Source organism: Leptodactylus fuscus, chromosome 3 (genome assembly GCF_031893055.1).
Source record: "Leptodactylus fuscus isolate aLepFus1 chromosome 3, aLepFus1.hap2, whole genome shotgun sequence".
Taxonomy (NCBI): domain Eukaryota; kingdom Metazoa; phylum Chordata; class Amphibia; order Anura; family Leptodactylidae; genus Leptodactylus; species Leptodactylus fuscus.
Window position 1 is genome coordinate 165,269,798 of NC_134267.1, and position 22,296 is coordinate 165,292,093.

At 43.4% G+C, this 22,296-nt stretch overlaps 1 protein-coding gene across 1 annotated transcript in view; it reads left to right on the forward strand.

Annotated features, from left to right (window-relative positions):
* The window catches only part of WDR49 (WD repeat domain 49), a 135,256-nt gene extending 113,690 nt beyond the window's left edge, over positions 1-21,566 (forward strand). The window contains exons 14-18 of the mRNA XM_075268714.1: positions 920-1,117; positions 2,380-2,552; positions 17,156-17,262; positions 18,866-19,012; positions 21,421-21,566. Coding sequence (XP_075124815.1) covers positions 920-1,117; positions 2,380-2,552; positions 17,156-17,262; positions 18,866-19,012; positions 21,421-21,566 — 771 coding nt within the window. The remainder of the gene's footprint in view (positions 1-919; positions 1,118-2,379; positions 2,553-17,155; positions 17,263-18,865; positions 19,013-21,420) is intronic.
* Positions 21,567-22,296: the final 730 nt, after the last annotated feature.

Consider the following 22,296-nt stretch of genomic DNA (forward strand, 5'->3'; position numbering starts at 1 on the left):
AAAAAGTTTGCACATTGAGCTAGTATGTATCATGCAGTACAAAAGTAAGTCCACTGCAGACCATTAAGGCAGGTTATAGTTTCTGGATATCCAGCCTTTTGCTTTAAGAGATATGCCTCCAATCACAATATTCTGCATGTGTACTGGTCTTGCTCATGTGCGCCCTTCTTCTGGTCCCTCATATATGACCTGATTCATGGGTGACATGGGGTTGCAATGGTAGCAGCCTCTAACGGGCCATGGATCCCAAGTGGTTCTCAGGTCCTTCTGTCAACTAAAATATTCCTGGATATTCTAAATGGCACATGATAGATAGGGGTTCCATAACAGATTTTGCATTGGGAATCAGGAGTTTCAGATCACTCCTCATACCTGACCCCTTGCCATATGTCCTGCATCTCTCCATAGAGATCCATGTTTTACTGCACCACAATTCACCTGCCCTTCCTGCAATACAATATTTCCTTCTCATTTTTTTCTTTCATAAGACCATACAATAGCTCATGTTTGCAAGAAGCCACGTATCCCATACTCAGGGTTCCTCACCCGCTGGACATTTTTATTACTCTTATTACTCCCTGTCTGGTACTCAGGCAAGATTGTTCAATATCTGGGACTGATCTACACTTGTTACCTGTTACTCTTTGATTTAGGTCTCTGTATATAGGGCAATACACTTCTTACCCACTCTCTCTCACCACGTGTAATCTCTGCAGCACCACCACAGGAGAAATAAAGTATTACACCATTGTCCATGTAATGCACAGATGTTCAGTGTCTGCCAGAGTATGAGACACTCTTTCTAGTGATACCCTATGCTGGCTAATACATAACAGTCCTGAATGGGGGCTGTCATAATGAAGTCATAAACTATTAGAGACTGTGTTAGCATTCAGTTGTCATATTTCTTGTGCTACAGGAGTACTGCATGGATTACAGTGAAAAGAAGACAATGGAACACCCTCCGTTGATAACGTCCTTCCAGGCACACAGTGACTGCGTCACGCACATTGAGACATGCACACATAATCACTGTCTGCTCCTCATCTCTGCATCGGCAGACTGCAGCATATGTGTCAGTGATGTGTTTGGGAATCCAGTTGGAATATTTGCACAGGTAAATACAAGATGGAGTATCTCAGTCTTAGTCTTTTAATACAGTAGAGCAAACTGAATGTAAAATAAGTTTGCATTAACCTTGTATCAAGTATGAGTCTTCCGGCTGTATTACCATATTGGATATTTTGATGGTTACTGTATTATGATTATAATATGCTCTTGGTTTATGGACTGAACTAATGGTTCAGGATCCACATGTAGCTTGCGATTCCAGTTTGTGACCCACCATAGGGCTCCTGGGATGTTCACATACCCTGGTTACAATACAAATTCAACATTTACAAACTGAAAACATATCTCAACCTCTGAGCTGTACCAGTTTGGATGCTTTAATATTTGATACCTAAGTATGATGTATTTGCAAATGTTTGCGATTTCTTGTTTCTCCTTATTTACTACAGAATGTCTTTCCTCAATATTTCAGATTAATGTTGTTCTCAATTATCACTGAATGTTTCTCACAAATCAGAAAAAGGTGTGGATTTTTAGTTCATGGCAAGAAATGTCCACAGTTTGGCTACTACAGCAGTCAATGTGTTTCTACAAATGAAGCAGATTTGCAAACTCTTGCCAATTTGCCACCCTTGTAAGGTGCTGTTCACACTAGATTTGTAAACTTTGTAAAGCAGATGATTCAGGGAAGCTCCCAGGGCATATGCTGTATTCATAGGGGCCCATTCACATGGCAGATGACAAAAAAATGTCCTTTTGACATATGCCAGGCTGGAATGTGTTGGCACACCATTTTCACCATAAAGGATAGTGTAGTAGGTAATATACCAGGTAAGGTATACATTTTATAGAACGTGAAACTATTCCTGCATAGTTTATTCAGCCTTCCATTGGAGGTCTATGTCAGAAAAATACTCATAACATATTGTATATTGTACCTTTGATGAAATTTTCAAGCGTAGTATGAACAGAGCCAAAAAGACTTGTAATTAGTATAGCAGTCAGATCATTTAAACATCTCTATATTTAAGGTATTTTTATACACTGGGATATCTAAGGATTTTTTGAGTTCTGTACATAATGTAAGAAAGCTGCTGTCTGAGTGCGGTACTCGACTTTCTCAATCTTTTTAATCCCATTAGCCATCTCCTAGGACACATTCATATCACTGATGTAATACAAGTAGTACGTTGTTAGTCAGTGACCCTTCCTCTTGAAGAATTCTTAGTGATCCTCTTGAGAATCTAATCAATACAAACATGGTAAAGGTTTCCTTTATTTCATTTATACATGTCTTCTATTGTCTAGGAGGAGCACTGGAGAATTGAGAAACGATCTTTGATACCTGAAGGTGATAATGAAATAGGTAATATACAGGAAACAACAGAGGGCTTGGCTTCTCCCCATGATGAAATAGAAGTACAATCTGACAGTCAGGGGTTAGAGCTCTTCACTAAAGATGAAGAGGAGTTGCCCTTTAAGTAAGTGACAACTTATTTCTTTTTGAACAACATGCCATTTCTCCATAATGCTGCCTGGGTTATACAATATATATGTATGAGGGTTATACAATATATACGTATGAGATAACTCTGCAGGTTTAGTTAATGAATAGAGATGAGCGAACAGTGTTCTATCGAACTCATGTTCGATCGGATATTAGGCTGTTCGGCATGTTCGAATCGAATCGAACACCGCGTGGTAAAGTGCGCCATTACTCGATTCCCCTCCCACCTTCCCTGGCGCCTTTTTTGCTCCAATAACAGCGCAGGGTAGGTGGGACAGGAACTACGACACCGGTGACGTTGAGAAAAGTAGGCAAAACCCATTGGCTGCCGAAAACATGTGACCTCTAATTTAAAAGAACAGCGCCGCCCAGGTTCGCGTCATTCTGAGCTTGCAATTCACCGAGGACGGAGGTTTCCGTCCAGCTAGCTAGGGCTTAGATTCTGGGTAGGCAGGGACAGGCTAGGATAGGAAGGAGAAGACAACCACAACAGCTCTTATAAGAGCTAAATTCCAGGGAGAAGCTTGTCAGTGTAACGTGGCACTGACGGGCTCAATCGCCGCAACCCAGCTTTCCCAGGATCCTGAATGGAATACACTGTCAGTGTATTCCCGTATACCCGATATATACCCCGATACCCGTTCCAACGGTGTGCCCCCCCACCTTCACCCCAGAAATACCCTGCAAGTCCCCTAGCAATAGAATTGGGGCTATATACACCCACAATTTTTACTACTGGTATACAGTGCCATTGTCTGACTGGGAATTCAAAGAATATATTGGGAATACAAATACCCTCATTTCTTGCTACTGCCATATAGTGCCAGTGTCTGACTGGGAATTCAAAGAATATATTGGGGTTACGTGCACCCACAATTTTTACTACTGGTATACAGTGCCATTGTCTGACTGGGAATTCAAAGAATATATTGGGGTTATAAATACCCTCATTTCTTGCTACTGCCATATAGTGCCAGTGTCTGACTGGGAATTCAAAGAATATATTGGGGTTACGTGCACCCACAATTTTTACTACTGGTATACAGTGCCATTGTCTGACTGGGAATTCAAAGAATATATTGGGAATACAAATACCCTCATTTCTTGCTACTGCCATATAGTGCCAGTGTCTGACTGGGAATTCAAAGAATATATTGGGGTTACGTGCACCCACAATTTTTACTACTGGTATACAGTGCCATTGTCTGACTGGGAATTCAAAGAATATATTGGGAATACAAATACCCTCATTTCTTGCTACTGCCATATAGTGCCAGTTTCTGACTGGTAATTCAAAGAATATATTGGGGTTACGTGCACCCACAATTTTTACTACTGGTATACAGTGCCATTGTCTGACTGGGAATTCAAAGAATATATTGGGAATACAAATACCCTCATTTCTTGCTACTGCCATATAGTGCCAGTGTCTGACTGGGAATTCAAAGAATATATTGGGGTTACGTGCACCCACAATTTTTACTACTGGTATACAGTGCCATTGTCTGACTGGGAATTCAAAGAATATATTGGGGTTATAAATACCCTCATTTCTTGCTACTGCCATATAGTGCCAGTGTCTGACTGGGAATTCAAAGAATATATTGGGGTTACGTGCACCCACAATTTTTACTACTGGTATACAGTGCCATTGTCTGACTGGGAATTCAAAGAATATATTGGGAATACAAATACCCTCATTTCTTGCTACTGCCATATAGTGCCAGTGTCTGACTGGGAATTCAAAGAATATATTGGGGTTACGTGCACCCACAATTTTTACTACTGGTATACAGTGCCATTGTCTGACTGGGAATTCAAAGAATATATTGGGAATACAAATACCCTCATTTCTTGCTACTGCCATATAGTGCCAGTGTCTGACTGGGAATTCAAAGAATATATTGGGGTTACGTGCACCCACAATTTTTACTACTGGTATACAGTGCCATTGTCTGACTGGGAATTCAAAGAATATATTGGGAATACAAATACCCTCATTTCTTGCTACTGCCATATAGTGCCAGTGTCTGACTGGGAATTCAAAGAATATATTGGGGTTACGTGCACCCACAATTTTTACTACTGGTATACAGTGCCATTGTCTGACTGGGAATTCAAAGAATATATTGGGGTTATAAATACCCTCATTTCTTGCTACTGCCATATAGTGCCAGTGTCTGACTGGGAATTCAAAGAATATATTGGGGTTACGTGCACCCACAATTTTTACTACTGGTATACAGTGCCATTGTCTGACTGGGAATTCAAAGAATATATTGGGAATACAAATACCCTCATTTCTTGCTACTGCCATATAGTGCCAGTGTCTGACTGGGAATTCAAAGAATATATTGGGGTTACGTGCACCCACAATTTTTACTACTGGTATACAGTGCCATTGTCTGACTGGGAATTCAAAGAATATATTGGGAATACAAATACCCTCATTTCTTGCTACTGCCATATAGTGCCAGTTTCTGACTGGTAATTCAAAGAATATATTGGGGTTACGTGCACCCACAATTTTTACTACTGGTATACAGTGCCATTGTCTGACTGGGAATTCAAAGAATATATTGGGAATACAAATACCCTCATTTCTTGCTACTGCCATATAGTGCCAGTGTCTGACTGGGAATTCAAAGAATATATTGGGGTTACGTGCACCCACAATTTTTACTACTGGTATACAGTGCCATTGTCTGACTGGGAATTCAAAGAATATATTGGGAATACAAATACCCTCATTTCTTGCTACTGCCATATAGTGCCAGTTTCTGACTGGTAATTCAAAGAATATATTGGGGTTACGTGCACCCACAATTTTTACTACTGGTATACAGTGCCATTGTCTGACTGGGAATTCAAAGAATATATTGGGAATACAAATACCCTCATTTCTTGCTACTGCCATATAGTGCCAGTGTCTGACTGGGAATTCAAAGAATATATTGGGGTTACGTGCACCCACAATTTTTACTACTGGTATACAGTGCCATTGTCTGACTGGGAATTCAAAGAATATATTGGGAATACAAATACCCTCATTTCTTGCTACTGCCATATAGTGCCAGTGTCTGACTGGGAATTCAAAGAATATATTGGGGTTACGTGCACCCACAATTTTTACTACTGGTATACAGTGCCATTGTCTGACTGGGAATTCAAAGAATATATTGGGGTTATAAATACCCTCATTTCTTGCTACTGCCATATAGTGCCAGTTTCTGACTGGGAATTCAAAGAATATATTGTGGTTACGTGCACCCACAATTTTTACTACTGGTATACAGTGCCATTGTCTGACTGGGAATTCAAAGAATATATTGGGAATACAAATACCCTCATTTCTTGCTACTGCCATATAGTGCCAGTTTCTGACTGGTAATTCAAAGAATATATTGTGGTTACGTGCACCCACAATTTTTACTACTGGTATACAGTGCCATTGTCTGACTGGGAATTCAAAGAATATATTGGGAATACAAATACCCTCATTTCTTGCTACTGCCATATAGTGCCAGTTTCTGACTGGTAATTCAAAGAATATATTGGGGTTACGTGCACCCACAATTTTTACTACTGGTATACAGTGCCATTGTCTGACTGGGAATTCAAAGAATATATTGGGAATACAAATACCCTCATTTCTTGCTACTGCCATATAGTGCCAGTGTCTGACTGGGAATTCAAAGAATATATTGGGGTTACGTGCACCCACAATTTTTACTACTGGTATACAGTGCCATTGTCTGACTGGGAATTCAAAGAATATATTGGGAATACAAATACCCTCATTTCTTGCTACTGCCATATAGTGCCAGTGTCTGACTGGGAATTCAAAGAATATATTGGGGTTACGTGCACCCACAATTTTTACTACTGGTATACAGTGCCATTGTCTGACTGGGAATTCAAAGAATATATTGGGGTTATAAATACCCTCATTTCTGCTACTGCCATATAGTGCCAGTTTCTGACTGGTAATTCAAAGAATATATTGTGGTTACGTGCACCCACAATTTTTACTACTGGTATACAGTGCCATTGTCTGACTGGGAATTCAAAGAATATATTGGGAATACAAATACCCTCATTTCTTGCTACTGCCATATAGTGCCAGTTTCTGACTGGTAATTCAAAGAATATATTGTGGTTACGTGCACCCACAATTTTTACTACTGGTATACAGTGCCATTGTCTGACTGGGAATTCAAAGAATATATTGGGAATACAAATACCCTCATTTCTTGCTACTGCCATATAGTGCCAGTTTCTGACTGGTAATTCAAAGAATATATTGGGGTTACGTGCACCCACAATTTTTACTACTGGTATACAGTGCCATTGTCTGACTGGGAATTCAAAGAATATATTGGGAATACAAATACCCTCATTTCTTGCTACTGCCATATAGTGCCAGTGTCTGACTGGGAATTCAAAGAATATATTGGGAATACAAATACCCTCATTTCTTGCTACTGCCATATAGTGCCAGTTTCTGACTGGTAATTCAAAGAATATATTGGGGTTACGTGCACCCACAATTTTTACTACTGGTATACAGTGCCAATTTCTAACTAGGAATTCAAAATGCGCAAGGCTCCCGGAAAGGGACGTGGACGAGGCCGTGGGCGAGGTCGGGGGAATGGTTCTGGGGAGCAAGGTAGCAGTGAAGCCACAGGGCGTCCCGTGCCTACTCCTGTGGGGCAGCAAGCATTGCGCCACTCCACAGTGCCAGGGTTGCTTGCCACATTAACTAAACTGCAGGGTACAAACCTTAGTAGGCCCGAGAACCAGGAACAGGTCTTGCAATGGCTGTCAGAGAACGCTTACAGCACATTGTCCAGCAGCCAGTCAGACTCTGCCTCCTCTCCTCCTATTACCCAACAGTCTTGTCTTCCTTCCTCCCAAAATTCCGAAGCTTTACAGAACAATAACCCAAACTGTCCCTGCTCCCCAGAGCTGTTCTCCGCTCCTTTCATTGTCCCTCAACCTGCCTCTCCACGTCACGATTCCACGAACCTAACAGAGGAGCATCTGTGTCCAGATGCTCAAACACTAGAGTCTCCTCCATCTCCGTTCGATTTGGTGGTGGATGACCAGCAACCCACCCTCATCGACGATGATGTGACGCAGTTGCCGTCAGGGCATCCAGTTGACCGGCGCATTGTGCGGGAGGAGGAGATGAGACAGGAGTTGGAAGAGGAAGTGGTGGATGATGAGGACACTGACCCGACCTGGACAGGGGGGATGTCAAGCGGGGAAAGTAGTGTGGATGTTGAGGCAGGTGCAGCACCAAAAAGGGTAGCTAGAGGCAGAGGTCAGCAGCTTAGGCGAAGCCAGGCCACACCCGGAATCTCCCAAGATGTTCCAGTTCGTACCCAGCCCCGAAAAACTCCCACCTCGAGGGCACGTTTCTCGAAGGTGTGGAGTTTTTTCAAGGAATGCGCCGAGGACAGATATAGTGTTGTCTGCACAATTTGCCTCTCGAAATTGATTAGGGGCTCTGAGAAGAGCAACCTGTCCACCACTTCAATGCGCCGTCATTTGGAATCCAAGCACTGGAATCAGTGGCAGGCAGCAACGGCAGGACAAAGGCCGCCTGCCGTTCACGCCACTGCCACTGCCTCTGCCACTGCCTCTGCCTCTGCCACTGCCACTGCTGACTGTGCTGGCGATGCACTCCAGAGGACGAGCCAGGACACCACTTCATCTGCCTCCGCCACTTTGTTGACTTCTACCTCATCCTCCCCTGGTCCTGTCTTATCTCCTTCTCCTGCACCATCAAAGGCACCATCAGGCGTTTCTTTACAACAACCCACCATCTCTCAGACATTGGAGCGGCGGCAGAAATACACTGCTAACCACCCACACGCGCAAGCCTTGAACGCCAACATCGCTAAACTGCTGGCCCAGGAGATGTTGGCGTTCCGGCTTGTTGAAACTCCCGCCTTCCTGGACCTGATGGCAACTGCGGCACCTCGCTATGCCGTCCCTAGCCGTCACTACTTCTCCCGGTGTGCCGTCCCCGCCTTGCACCAGCACGTGTCACTCAACATCAGGCGGGCCCTTAGTTCCGCGCTTTGCACAAAGGTCCACTTGACCACCGACGCGTGGACAAGTGCATGCGGACAGGGACGCTACATTTCACTGACGGCACACTGGGTGAATGTAGTTGAGGCTGGGACTGCTTCCCAAACTGGCCCGGTGTACCTCGTCTCCCCGCCTAACATTCCTGGCAGGGACACGAGAAGAACACCCCCCTCCTCCTCCTCCTCTACCGCCTCCTCCTCCGCCACCGCCTCCTCCTCCGCCACCGCCTCCTCCTCCGCTGTTAGATTGACCCCAGCTACGAGTTGGAAACGTTGCAGCACTGGCGTTGGTAGACGTCAGCAGGCTGTGCTGAAGCTGATCAGCTTGGGGGACAGACAGCACACTGCCTCCGAGGTGAGGGATGCCCTCCTCGATGAGACGGCAATATGGTTTGAGCCGCTGCACCTGGGCCCAGGCATGGTCGTTTGTGATAACGGCCGGAACCTGGTAGCAGCTCTGGAGCTTGCCGGACTCCAACATGTTCCATGCCTGGCCCACGTCTTCAACCTAGTGGTGCAACGTTTCCTAAAGAGCTACCCCAATGTTCCAGAGCTACTGGTGAAAGTGCGGCGCATGTGCGCCCACTTTCGCAAGTCGACAGTAGCCGCTGCTAGCTTAAAATCTCTCCAGCAACGCCTGCATGTGCCACAACACCGGCTTTTGTGCGACGTCCCCACACGCTGGAACTCAACGTTTCAGATGTTGAATAGAGTGGTTGAGCAGCAGAGACCTTTGATGGAATACCAGCTACAAAACCCTAGGGTGCCACAAAGTCAGCTGCCTCAGTTTCACATCCATGAGTGGCCATGGATGAGAGACCTTTGTGACATCCTACGGGTCTTTGAGGAGTCCACAAGGAGGGTGAGCTCTGAGGATGCGATGGTGAGCCTTACAATCCCGCTCTTGTGTGTTCTGAGAGAATCCCTGATTGACATCAGGGATAACTCAGATCACACAGAGGAGTTAGGGATAGCATCCGATCCGTCACAGCTGGAGAGTAGGTCCACACATCTGTCCGCTTCACTGCGTTTAATGGAGGAGGAGGAGGAGGAGGAGGAGGAAGAAGAGTTGTCCGATGATGTGATGGTGATACAGGAGGCTTCCGGGCAACTTCGAATCGTCCCATTGTTGCAGCGCGGATGGGTAGACATGGAGGATGAGGAGGAAATGGAGATTGAACTTTCCGGTGGGGCCAGAGGAGTCATGCCAACTAACACTGTGGCAGACATGGCTGAGTTCATGTTGGGGTGCTTTACAACCGACAAGCGTATTGTCAAAATCATGGAAGACAACCAGTACTGGATCTTTGCTATCCTTGACCCCCGGTATAAAAACAACATCTCGTCTTTTATTCCGGTAGAGGGGAGGGCCAATCGTATCAATGCTTGCCACAGGCAATTGGTGCAGAATATGATGGAGATGTTTCCAGCATGTGACGTTGGCGGCAGGGAGGGCAGTTCCTCCAGTAGGCAACCAAGTTCTCACCGGTCCACACAAACGAGGGGCACACTGTCTAAGGTCTGGGACACCTTGATGGCACCCCCTCGCCAAAGTGCCGCCACGGAGGGTCCTAGTGTCACCAGGCGTGAGAAGTATAGGCGCATGTTGCGGGAATACCTTTCCGACCACAGCCCTGTCCTCTCCGACCCCTCTGCGCCCTACACGTATTGGGTGTCGAAGTTGGACCTGTGGCTTGAACTTGCCCTATATGCCTTGGAGGTGCTGTCCTGTCCTGCCGCCAGCGTCCTATCTGAGAGGGTGTTCAGTGCAGCCGGTGGCATCATCACTGACAAGCGCACCCGTCTGTCAGCTGAGAGTGCCGACCGGCTCACTTTGATAAAAATGAACCACCACTGGATAGAGCCTTCATTTTTGTGCCCACCTGTGTAAAGCACCCCAACATGAAACTCCATGTCTGTACTCAACCTCTCCAATTCCTCCGCATCCTCATACTCATCCACCATAAGCGTTGCACAATTCTGCTAATACTAGGCTCCCTCCAACATGATTTCCCCCAACTCTGCTGGTTAGAGGCTCCCTCCACCCTGATTTCCACCAACTCTGCTGGTTAGAGGCTCCCTCCACCCTGCTTTCCCACAACTCTGCTGGTTAGAGGCTCCCTCCACCATGAATTTGCCCAAACTGGGCTGGTTAGAGGCTCCCTCCACCATGAATTGGTCCAAACTGGGTTTTTTAGAGGCTCCCTCCACCATGAATTGGTCCAAACTGGGGTTTTTAGAGGCTCCCTCCACCATGAATTGGTCCAAACTGGGCTGGTTAGAGGCTCCCTCCACCATGAATTTGCCCAAACTGGGCTGTTTAGAGGCTCCCTCCACCATGAATTTGCCCAAACTGGGCTGGTTAGAGGCTCCCTCCACCATGAATTGGTCCAAACTGGGGTTTTTAGAGGCTCCCTCCACCATGAATTGGTCCAAACTTGGCTGTTTAGAGGCTCCCTCCACCATTAATTGGTCCAAACTGGGGTGGTTAGAGGCTCCCTCCACCATGAATTGGTCCAAACTGGGTTTTTTAGAGGCTCCCTCCACCATGAATTTGCCCAAACTGGGCTGTTTAGAGGCTCCCTCCACCATGAATTGGTCCAAACTGGGCTGTTTAGAGGCTCCCTCCACCATGAATTGGTCCAAACTGGGGTTTTTAGAGGCTCCCTCCACCATGAATTGGTCCAAACTGGGCTGTTTAGCGGCTCCCTCCACCATTAATTGGTCCAAACTGGGCTGGTTAGAGGCTCCCTCCACCATGAATTTGCCCAAACTGGGCTGTTTAGAGGCTCCCTCCACCATGAATTTGCCCAAACTGGGCTGTTTAGAGGCTCCCTCCACCATGAATTGGTCCAAACTGGGTTTTTTAGAGGCTCCCTCCACCATGAATTGGTCCAAACTGGGCTGTTTAGAGGCTCCCTCCACCATGAATTTGCCCAAACTGGGCTGTTTAGCGGCTCCCTCCACCATTAATTGGTCCAAACTGGGCTGGTTAGAGGCTCCCTCCACCATGAATTTGCCCAAACTGGGCTGTTTAGAGGCTCCCTCCACCATGAATTTGCCCAAACTGGGCTGGTTAGAGGCTCCCTCCACCATGAATTGGTCCAAACTGGGGTTTTTAGAGGCTCCCTCCACCATGAATTGGTCCAAACTTGGCTGTTTAGAGGCTCCCTCCACCATGAATTGGTCCAAACTGGGGTGGTTAGAGGCTCCCTCCACCATTAATTGGTCCAAACTGGGCTGGTTAGAGGCTCCCTCCACCATGAATTGGTCCAAACTGGGGTTTTTAGAGGCTCCCTCCACCATGAATTGGTCCAAACTGGGCTGGTTAGAGGCTCCCTCCACCATGAATTTGCCCAAACTGGGCTGTTTAGAGGCTCCCTCCACCATGAATTGGTCCAAACTGGGTTTTTTAGAGGCTCCCTCCACCATGAATTGGTCCAAACTGGGCTGTTTAGAGGCTCCCTCCACCATGAATTTGCCCAAACTGGGCTGTTTAGAGGCTCCCTCCACCATGAATTGGTCCAAACTGGGCTGTTTAGAGGCTCCCTCCACCATGAATTGGTCCAAACTGGGGTTTTTAGAGGCTCCCTCCACCATGAATTGGTCCAAACTGGGCTGTTTAGCGGCTCCCTCCACCATTAATTGGTCCAAACTGGGCTGGTTAGAGGCTCCCTCCACCATGAATTTGCCCAAACTGGGCTGTTTAGAGGCTCCCTCCACCATTAATTGGTCCAAACTGGGCTGGTTAGAGGCTCCCTCCACCATGAATTTGCCCAAACTGGGCTGGTTAGAGGCTCCCTCCACCATGAATTGGTCCAAACTGGGGTTTTTAGAGGCTCCCTCCACCATGAATTGGTCCAAACTGGGGTGGTTAGAGGCTCCCTCCACCATTAATTGGTCCAAACTGGGCTGGTTAGAGGCTCCCTCCACCATTAATTGGTCCAAACTGGGCTGGTTAGAGGCTCCCTCCACCATTAATTGGTCCAAACTGGGCTGGTTAGAGGCTCCCTCCACCATTAATTGGTCCAAACTGGGCTGGTTAGAGGCTCCCTCCACCATGAATTTGCCCAAACTGGGCTGGTTAGAGGCTCCCTCCACCATGAATTGGTCCAAACTGGGTTTTTTAGAGGCTCCCTCCACCATGAATTTGCCCAAACTGGGCTGGTTAGAGGCTCCCTCCACCATGAATTGGTCCAAACTGGGTTTTTTAGAGGCTCCCTCCACCATGAATTTGCCCACACTGGGCTGGTTAGAGGCTCCCTCCACCATGAATTGGTCCAAACTGGGGTTTTTAGAGGCTCCCTCCACCATGAATTTGCCCAAACTGGGGTGTTTAGAGGCTCCCTCCACCATGAATTTGCCCCAACTCTGCTGGTTAGAGGCTCAATCCACCCTGATTTTCAAAACAAATGTTGGTGCCAACCTCAACTTACTACAAGGGCCAAATTCACTGCTGGTGACAAGCTCTCCTCACTGCAAGTGCCAAATACACATGTTTCAAGGTGTTTTCCTACTGTCAGAGATGTGGTATTGAGTGTGTAAAGTGTGTAGTTGTTAGGCTGTGATGTTGGGGTAATAGAGGGTCTTTGGTGTGTTAGATGCCCCCAGACATGCTTCCCCTGCTGTCCCAGTGTCATTCCAGAGGTGTTGGCATCATTTCCTGGGGTGTCATAGTGGACTTGGTGACCCTCCAGACACGGATTTGGGTTTCCCCCTTAACGAGTATCTGTTCCCCATAGACTATAATGGGGTTCGAAACCCATTCGAACACACGAACATTGAGCGGCTGTTCGAATCGAATTTCGAACCTCGAACATTTTAGTGTTCGCTCATCTCTATTAATGAATAGTGATGGGTGTGAGCTTAAAGGACAGACTAAATGTAGTATGAAAACAATAGCATATTCCCACAAGACAGTGCGGGCATGCTTTAAAAAAAAAAAAAAAAAAAAAGTAAATTCCCTCTCTTTTCTGTACAGTATCCACCTTTGGCCTTAAAGACTGTAAGCCTTTGCAGGCATGGCCCCCTAACCTGTACCTATCACTCATTCAGTAAGCCACAAAGGAGGAGTCTATTGCACAATGTTCATAGCAGCAAAAAACTGTTGAAATCAACATTTTTTTCCTGCGGCTTCCAGCCAAGACTCCGAGGAACTGGCCCACCTTTTAACCTTAAGGCTCCGTTCCCACAGAGTAACGCGCCACGCATTCAGACACGTATACACGTGTCAGAGTGTGAGCACTCAAAACAGATCCCATTCACTTCAATGTGTGCCAACTCACGCATGCTACATATTGAAATCAATGGGTTAAAAAGCCTCCCATTGATTTCAATGTGTAATGCCCGTAAGCCGGCACACATTGATGTGAATGGGATCTGTTTTGAGCGTTCACACTTTGACACGTGTATACGTGTCTGAATGCACGGCGTATTACTCCGTGGAAATGGTGCCTTACATTGCAAAGATTGAAATCCGCAGCCGAACCTGCAGCACTAACTTACATGTAATCAATACAAAACAATTGAAAAAACGTAGGTGTGTAATAGAGATAAGCATATCAAAAAGAAACAACACCCAACTATATATAAAACTACAAATTTCATTGGTATCATTAAAATGATTACTCTGACAAAGCCCACTTCCAGGCGTAACGCGCGTCGGGGTTCATGCAGCACCAGGTGGCTCCGGTGGTATAGGTATCCTCTTTTTCTCTGGGGTCCTTTGTTTTTGCATTCATTGTTCTACTTGGACTGGTTTGTGGGCTTATGAATTTACATATATATTCACCTATTTAGGTATTACTATGTACACATCAGCGTACATTGTGTGGTTTTTGTACAATACCCACTTACCTGTATGGATGATATATTGCTCTGAGGACCCCTTGTTATTTGTATGTACACCTATATACCCCTAACCATCTGGTCTGGGTATAGATTAGTTCCTCCTTACCTTACATTGTTATTGTGATCGTCTTGTTATCAGTGTTGTCAGAGTAATCATTTTAATGATGCCAATAAAATGTGTAGTTTTATATATAGTTGGGTGTTGCTTCTTTTTGCTTGACTAACTTACATGTGTGGATGAAATTTGCTTAAAAACAGTCCACTACACGTAACCTGAAGCTCAAAATCTGTTTTGGGGCTGCTACCTACCATGTGTCATTCAGGATAGTGGAATATTTTAAGTAGCTGAGGGACCTTTGGGGCCCATTTAGGTGCAGGGTGCAGTAGCGAATACTACTTCTACTCCCCCTATGGTTATGGCCCTGACTATACTGTACATCGCAGCAGATTAACCGCCAGCAATCCGGCCATAACTAACCTGCTGCAAACTTGTACCATGTGTCCCTGGCCTTATGCATACATTCTCTATATAATCTAGTACTAGTTTGTTTAAAAATTATTTGTAATGGGTCATTGCTTTATCTGATAGCACTAATATAATAAGGAGTTAATAAAACACAAATATTTTCCTTGAATTGTATCTTGCATCAGTTTTATTTGAGGACAATCATTTTTCCATTAATTCATTTGTGATGTATTTTTTTTCCGCTGTGTTTTTGTTTTTTTGCTGCGTTTCACTGGATCAGGTGTTAGCCTAAGGCTACAATTTTCTAGGCCTACCTGTGACCACACTACAGGAGGATCTCAACTCTTGCACCTACCACAGGCAGTCTATAAAGTAACATTATCATGGGCACTGTTTAGCAGTGTTTTGAGTGATTTCTGTCTCTCTCTGGGACCTCCTAACATCCTCTACATTTGTATACATGCTTCCCTAGCTTCCTGCAGTCTTAGCCATACAACTCCCATGATGCCTGATCACTCCCTCTTTCACATCCACTTCCTGTTTTCCCAGCTACCCTGCGGACTGGTAGCTCTATCTATCTAACTACCTACCTAACTTACTCAGCCCCAATAATCGCCCGCAATCACACTTACCTGTCTTCTGTGTCCTGGAGATCAGTGTCTTCGGTCCCGCTGGCATCTTCTTCTGTGGATTTCTTGCACATGGTACTCGCTCTTCACTTCTTCCTGTGATTGTATAATAAAGCTCTATTGTGCAGGCACAGGCAGAAGCGGAGGAAGTGATACTTCATGCCAGATGACTGAAGGTAGGTAATTATGAAAGAAGGGGGGGAGGTATTGGTGCTTCATTTACAGAAATGCAGAATCAGAACGTCACTGGATCATCAGAAAATATAGTTTTTAAAATAAATAAATAAAGTCAATTAGAAATTCGGCGGGAGGAGGGAGTTTAGTTTAGGGATTATATTTCAACTTATCCTGAACAACCCTCTTAAGGCTGAAGTCCCACGTTGCAGAATTGCAGCATTTTTTGTTTCTGATTTAGCTGCAGGTTTTTTGAGCCAAAATCAGGAGTGGGTTTAACAGAAGGGAAACGTCTAAAATGTGTATGTGTATGGAGAAACGGGAGGAATAGTTATTGACCAAAGGAATAATAATAAAGAAAAGGCAGTAATCCTGTAGTCAGTGCAAACACTTCTTAAAGGGGCTCTATCAGCAAAATTATGCTGTATGAGCTCCACATTTGCGTGAATATGCAAACTATACTTATCATGCACGGTGGGCGGTCGTGCACGGTCTGACGTCATCTTCTGGCACGCCTTCCTCTTCTTTCTTCTTCTTTTGGCGACTCCCTCCGGTCCTGGCTCTTCCCCAGCTTCATCGTCCTCTTCTTCCGACTACTGTGCACGCTCCGGTGCCATTTTTCTCAATGGCAGTACGCTCACGTCCTTGAGGGAAGCGACACTGCGCACACGCCGGATTTGAACCAATCCCGCTGGAAGAAGAGGATGATGAAGCATGCACAATAAGTATAATTTACATATATGTTTTTATGGTTTTATTTTAAAACGGGCGTGTGTGTGTGTGTGTGTGGGGGTTAAAATAACATTAGCGGTGCCTGAATAGCCTTTTTAAAGGCTATTCATGCATATGTGGTGCTCATACAGCATAATTTGGCTGATAGAGCCCCTTTAAGAGATTTATTCCATGTTGCAAAGGACCAAAGGAGTATTAAGCCGACAGTTTTTAAGGTTGTATTGGCACCTTAAAAAAATGGCTAAATTGAGCATTTATGTGTAGTTTTTATTGAAAGAGAAAACACATATTTAGTGGAAAAATACATTATTGTGCAAATTCTGGATCCATTCCAAGTTGTTCAGCCCTTTCTTTCATATTGAGGCTGTTATGAAGATTGTTACTAAATTCTAATTTTCCTTTTCTGAAGCACACAATGGGATAAAAGTCAGACGATATGCCCTAGTTTACACACCTACAATGGTATTATTATATAGTCCATACTAAGAAGATTCAGTCCAATTCACATGGGCTGTATAATTACGGTTTCTTTCAGTATGACCCATGCCAGTTGTGCTGGGAATTGCAACTATGTTAACAATGAACGCATTCTGTATTAGATATTAACTTATTCATTTTATTTATTTAGGAGTAGTCCTTGGGAAAACACAATCTTAGGTAGAAAATACAGAAGAAATGGGTTAAAAGAAAAGTTACATTCAAACTTCATTGGGAATTCAGTCCAAAATGCAATTGGTAAGTGCACCGACACATTTGTTGCGGTTGATCCATATTAAATTTATGATAGTTTTCGCACCGCATCATTGATCATAAATAAAATATCACCAGTCACAATGTTACTCTAAGAAAGTTTTTTGATTTGTGACAATGGAAAATGTTCATTAAACTTGCAAGGTATCTTGAAGCATGATGTAAAACACTGCTTACAAATATAGTACTGTGATTAGCGAGAAAAAAATCTGAAGATGACATGCTTTATGAATATTAATGTGACCGCCATCAGTATTCAGCTGTAAATCATATGGGAAGGTAGGATTTCACTATTTTATACCCAAAGATTTAATGGAATGTTATGACAACTTCTGTAGATGAGAAGGTAAAAAAAAAAATGTTTAGCATCTATTGATATATTAATGACTCATATTAGTAGTTGGTAAGAGTCAGCAGTGATAAATAAGACAGAAAATAAAAAATATTACAGTTTGTGTACCATGTCCGAAAAGTGGCTCGGGCTTATTGGGAAAGGGTTATGGCTGGATAAACTTGCAACAACAAGTGTCCAAATTTTTTCCATTTTCTATCAGACACTAAGGCATCTACTGGTAGTAAGTGGTATAGAGTTACACTAGTCAGTCTAAAAGAGTGGCAGACATTTTTAAAAATCTGTTGCAATTTAACCCGAGTGCATGTCTCTATAAAATCAGACCCCCCCTCGACATGCATACGTTTCATCTGCAGAATCAAAGAGGTATTCCATCAGAATTATGGAGATGCTGGCCCTACATTTGGGACTAACACCTATCTTGAGACCATAGGACCATGTTTGGGACTAACACCTATCTTGAGAACATAGGTCCTGTGACCCCTGTCCTACATAAAGAGGTGGCTGGATGGAGAGGTGCCGGCATATGTTTATGACACTCTCCTATTACTTCTATAGCATTTACATTAAGACCAAAGCATGCAGGACCCCCCTCCTTTTTAATGTAGCTGGAAATTTTATGGGATATCCTTAGGAAATATCATGTTTGAGAAGAGAATGCCTCTTTCGGGAGATTCTCAACATATGATACATTAAGAATACTTGTGAACTGAGGTTCTGTAACACTGCTGCAATTTGTATGGGATGAAGAAAGCAATACAGCAAATATGAAAAAAATAAAAGATAAAACAAGACTTTATAGGACTGAGGATTTGGATCTTCACTGCAAGTTCAGCCCTGCAGGATTGGTTTCTTTCTCTGCTATAGATGCACAATACATTAGGTATTATATTTTATAAGGCAATCTTATATGTCCCTGGATCTATTAGCGGTACCATTGTCTTATGTGATAAGTTGGTATAAGTCCCTTACATGTTTTGGGACCTGCATAGGTTTCTCTAACCCCTATAGCTTAACTACAGGTTATTGTAAAACATGTGGTGCACTTTTCCCATTTCTACATTTACTATACCTGTATGAATTTGTAATGATTTTATTTCAGTAGAATAACTTGAATAGATGTCTTTTATACGGCTGTGCTATATTCTACATTGTACATTTGCTGTAGTGATTAACATGAAGCTTGGTAAAACTGTACAAGTAAGTTTAATGATTGTTCTGCCTGACTCATGGCAGGTACCTTCAGCTTGTTAAACATAGGCTCTCTGCGGGAAACTGCTGAAATGAGCAAACCCGAATTTGTTGTAAATCCTGACAAATACTTTGGAGAAAAGGAAGAAGAAAAAACGTCTAATGTTGTAGAATGCGCTGCCTTCACTGAAAGTAAGTAACCATAACTCGGACACTATGGAACATTTACTTTCTCCTACACAATCTCCAAAAATAAAATGAGCTACTTTCCAGCTATATATATGGCTAATAACAACCCACATATATCACAGATAACATATTATTGCCTATAGGCCCTTGCCACTCTCATTCAACCCCTTGATACCTACACACCCTGTCGCTTTTTAGATACTAAAGCAAACATAGACTCTTTTCTTAAAGTATCTACTCTACCCAAACCAGACACCATTTATTTTATAAACTTCAGAGTTGTAAACTGAAATAGTGTGGATATGCCAATGTGCTATCAGGTGCAAGAAGATGGTCCCAAATCTGTTTCTTGTGGCTATAATGGTCCTTTGGGACAATGGAGGAATTTAGAAATATTTGTTACGCTTTTCTTAAGCTGGTCCAACATATTAGACTTTAGACTGCTATCATTCATTGGGAACATCTGCGCAGGTCATATAACAATGAATAATCAAAACAATGTTGGTTTAACCTAAACACGTGATCTTTACCGTATGCAGCCTCTCTGCAGGAAAACCGTTTTTTGTACGGACACAAAGTCCTGCACGTCTGACTTTGTGTCCATGCAAAAAAAACCAAAAAAAACAGTTTAGCCAAAACAAAGCGGTTTGCTTTAAAATCCCATTTAAATAAATGAGTTTTAAAACTGACCACCAGCAAGCCATCCCCTATGCAGTTAGGACGGAAACCCCATGGGTGGACACGGGCACAAGTGTGAACGCCACATAACTCGGACAATAAAAAGGAAGTAATACAAACTAAATGATGCCAGCAGTTATATGAAAAATGCAAACATTTTAATGAATTCAAACAAAAATCATTTTATATTAAACATATTTTTTGATTAATTTTATTTATACAACGTTCCAGCCCATATTTGTAAAAATACATACATAAATATGTTGGGCTGTGAATTCTGGCCACCTTCCTGTCCATGTCATGCCCACTTTTATAAAAGAAGAGTGAGTGACATAAAAAGTTCCACTTTTTTGGTACAAATATGGCAACTTGCCAAAAATGGTGACACCAAAACGTGTAACTAAGGCCCCACGTTGTGGAAACGCAGCTTTTTTTTTGTTGCGTTTTTTTTTTTTTTTTAAATGTAGATTGTGAACCCCACATAGAGCTCACAATGTACTTTTTTTTTTTTTTCTCCTATCAGTATGTCTTTGGAATATGGGATGGAAATCCATGCAAACACGGGGAGAACATACAAACTCCTTGCAGATGGTTTTTTGCCCTTGGCAGGATTTGAACACCAGGACTCCAGTGCTGCAAGGCTGCAGTGCTAACCACTGAGCCACCGTGTGGCCCCCTTTGTTGTGTTTTTTTGAGCCAAAGCCAAGAATGGCTACAAGAGGAATGGGTGATATATACAAAGTTTTTATACTTTTCCCTTTTGCTCAATCCACTCTTGACTTTGACTCAAAAAAATGCAACAAAATCTGCAACAAAAAATGCTGCATTTTTACAACGTGGGGCCTCAGCCGAAGAAAAATTCCTCCATTGTTATTTGCTACAGAATAAAAGTAGCAGGAAAAATAGTTTTCTGTCTTCTTGTAATTGTAGAAGTATATAAATCTATTTAAGAGGTTGTCTGTTTTAGAAAACATGCTTTCTGATAGACTATTAGGGAATATTGAGTCAATAGAAAGCCCAGAGTAGAGTCCATGTATAAAGAGCATTGTTCACTCGAGAGGACCTGTCCTGCATTAAATAGAGAAGCCATTGATAATCATGGGCATTGTATAATACGTCACTTCCCCCGTTGGGGCACTACAGGTAATAGGAATACTCACTATCCTGTTTGCCTACATACTACAGCTGATCTTGGTAAGGGGCATTTTTGTAAACAACTTATTGCCGAGCAATCCATCTAACAAGTGAACAACCTCTTCAAAATTTGAAGGGGTAAGGGATGTCATGAAAGCATCCTATTTGAAGCTTTGGAAAAAGCTAATAGAGTTGATATAGGGTACGGAAAATACCAAATTTATCTACACTTGTTTCTACATGAAGCTGACAATTTGCTTTGTATATACGGTATATGGCAAAGACATACAAGTGAGAATTCTTATCTTATTAAAGAGACAATCCTGAAGATTAGAGTTTCCTTATAATATACTCTGAAATGTGTGCAAGAAAGAGAAGGCAGGAACCCGCTAATGGCATGTATGCTATTTACTGAAACAACTTCTTTACTTTGTATTGCTTCTGCCCTTGGTCATATAAAAATGTCACCTTGTCGGTGATAAGAGACAGGATAATAATGTGAAACTGGGTCAGTTTAGCAGTCATTGGTGTTAATAAAGACTTTTTGGGTTCTTGCCAGTCGCATGAATAATGTAAATGTGATTCTATCACTATTGCAGCTCTGAAAGCCGTGTTTGATGAGGGAAGCCTCTTCCCAAGAGAAATATTGGAACGTGAACTAGAAGCAAAACAACTAAATGAGAGAATGCTTCAAGAAACTAAGATAAAGAGATACAAGAAAACCACAAGGATAATAGAAAAGTAGCACATCCTAAATGGTGTACAGAGCCCTTGACAATCGAGTCTTCTTGTTATATTGTATATTAAACATGCACCGGCCTACTTATACTTGTTGTTTCAATTATTGTGAAGAATTCACTTAAATATAGATAGAAATGTCAAATACCCTGACCTTAAATAAGATATCAATTATAGAATGTTCTTAGGGATGGGGGAACAGAACAATAATCATAGCGTAGTAATGAACTAGGCGGTCACATGATGTATGCTCACACTTAATGTTGAACATCTTCAACAGTAAACACTCCGGGTATATACTGTACCTCTGATGGGATATTTTAACATATTCTGCTGTCTAAGCATAGAGCGTCATACACATACACAATCCCAAGGTTGCCATATGTGGTATTGATGCATTCTTACCAACCCATAGTATAAAAATAGAATGTTATTTATTCCGCACAGTGAATGCTGTAAAAAAAAAAAAAAAAGAATAAAATTACCGTATTTTTCGGACTATAAGACGCACTTTTTTCCCCCCAAATTTGGGGGGAAAAGAAGGGTGCGTCTTATAGGCCGAATGTGGCGCCTGGCATCCGCTCTAATAGAGAGGCGGAAGCCGGCAAGTGATAGACGCCATTACAGGTGCCGGGGCCTGAGACATCGCTGCCCTGCCCTGTATGAAGCCAGCAGCGGCAGGAGTGATGCTGCTATTCCGCTCCTCCGTGCCCCCGCCGCTGGCTTCATGCAGGGCA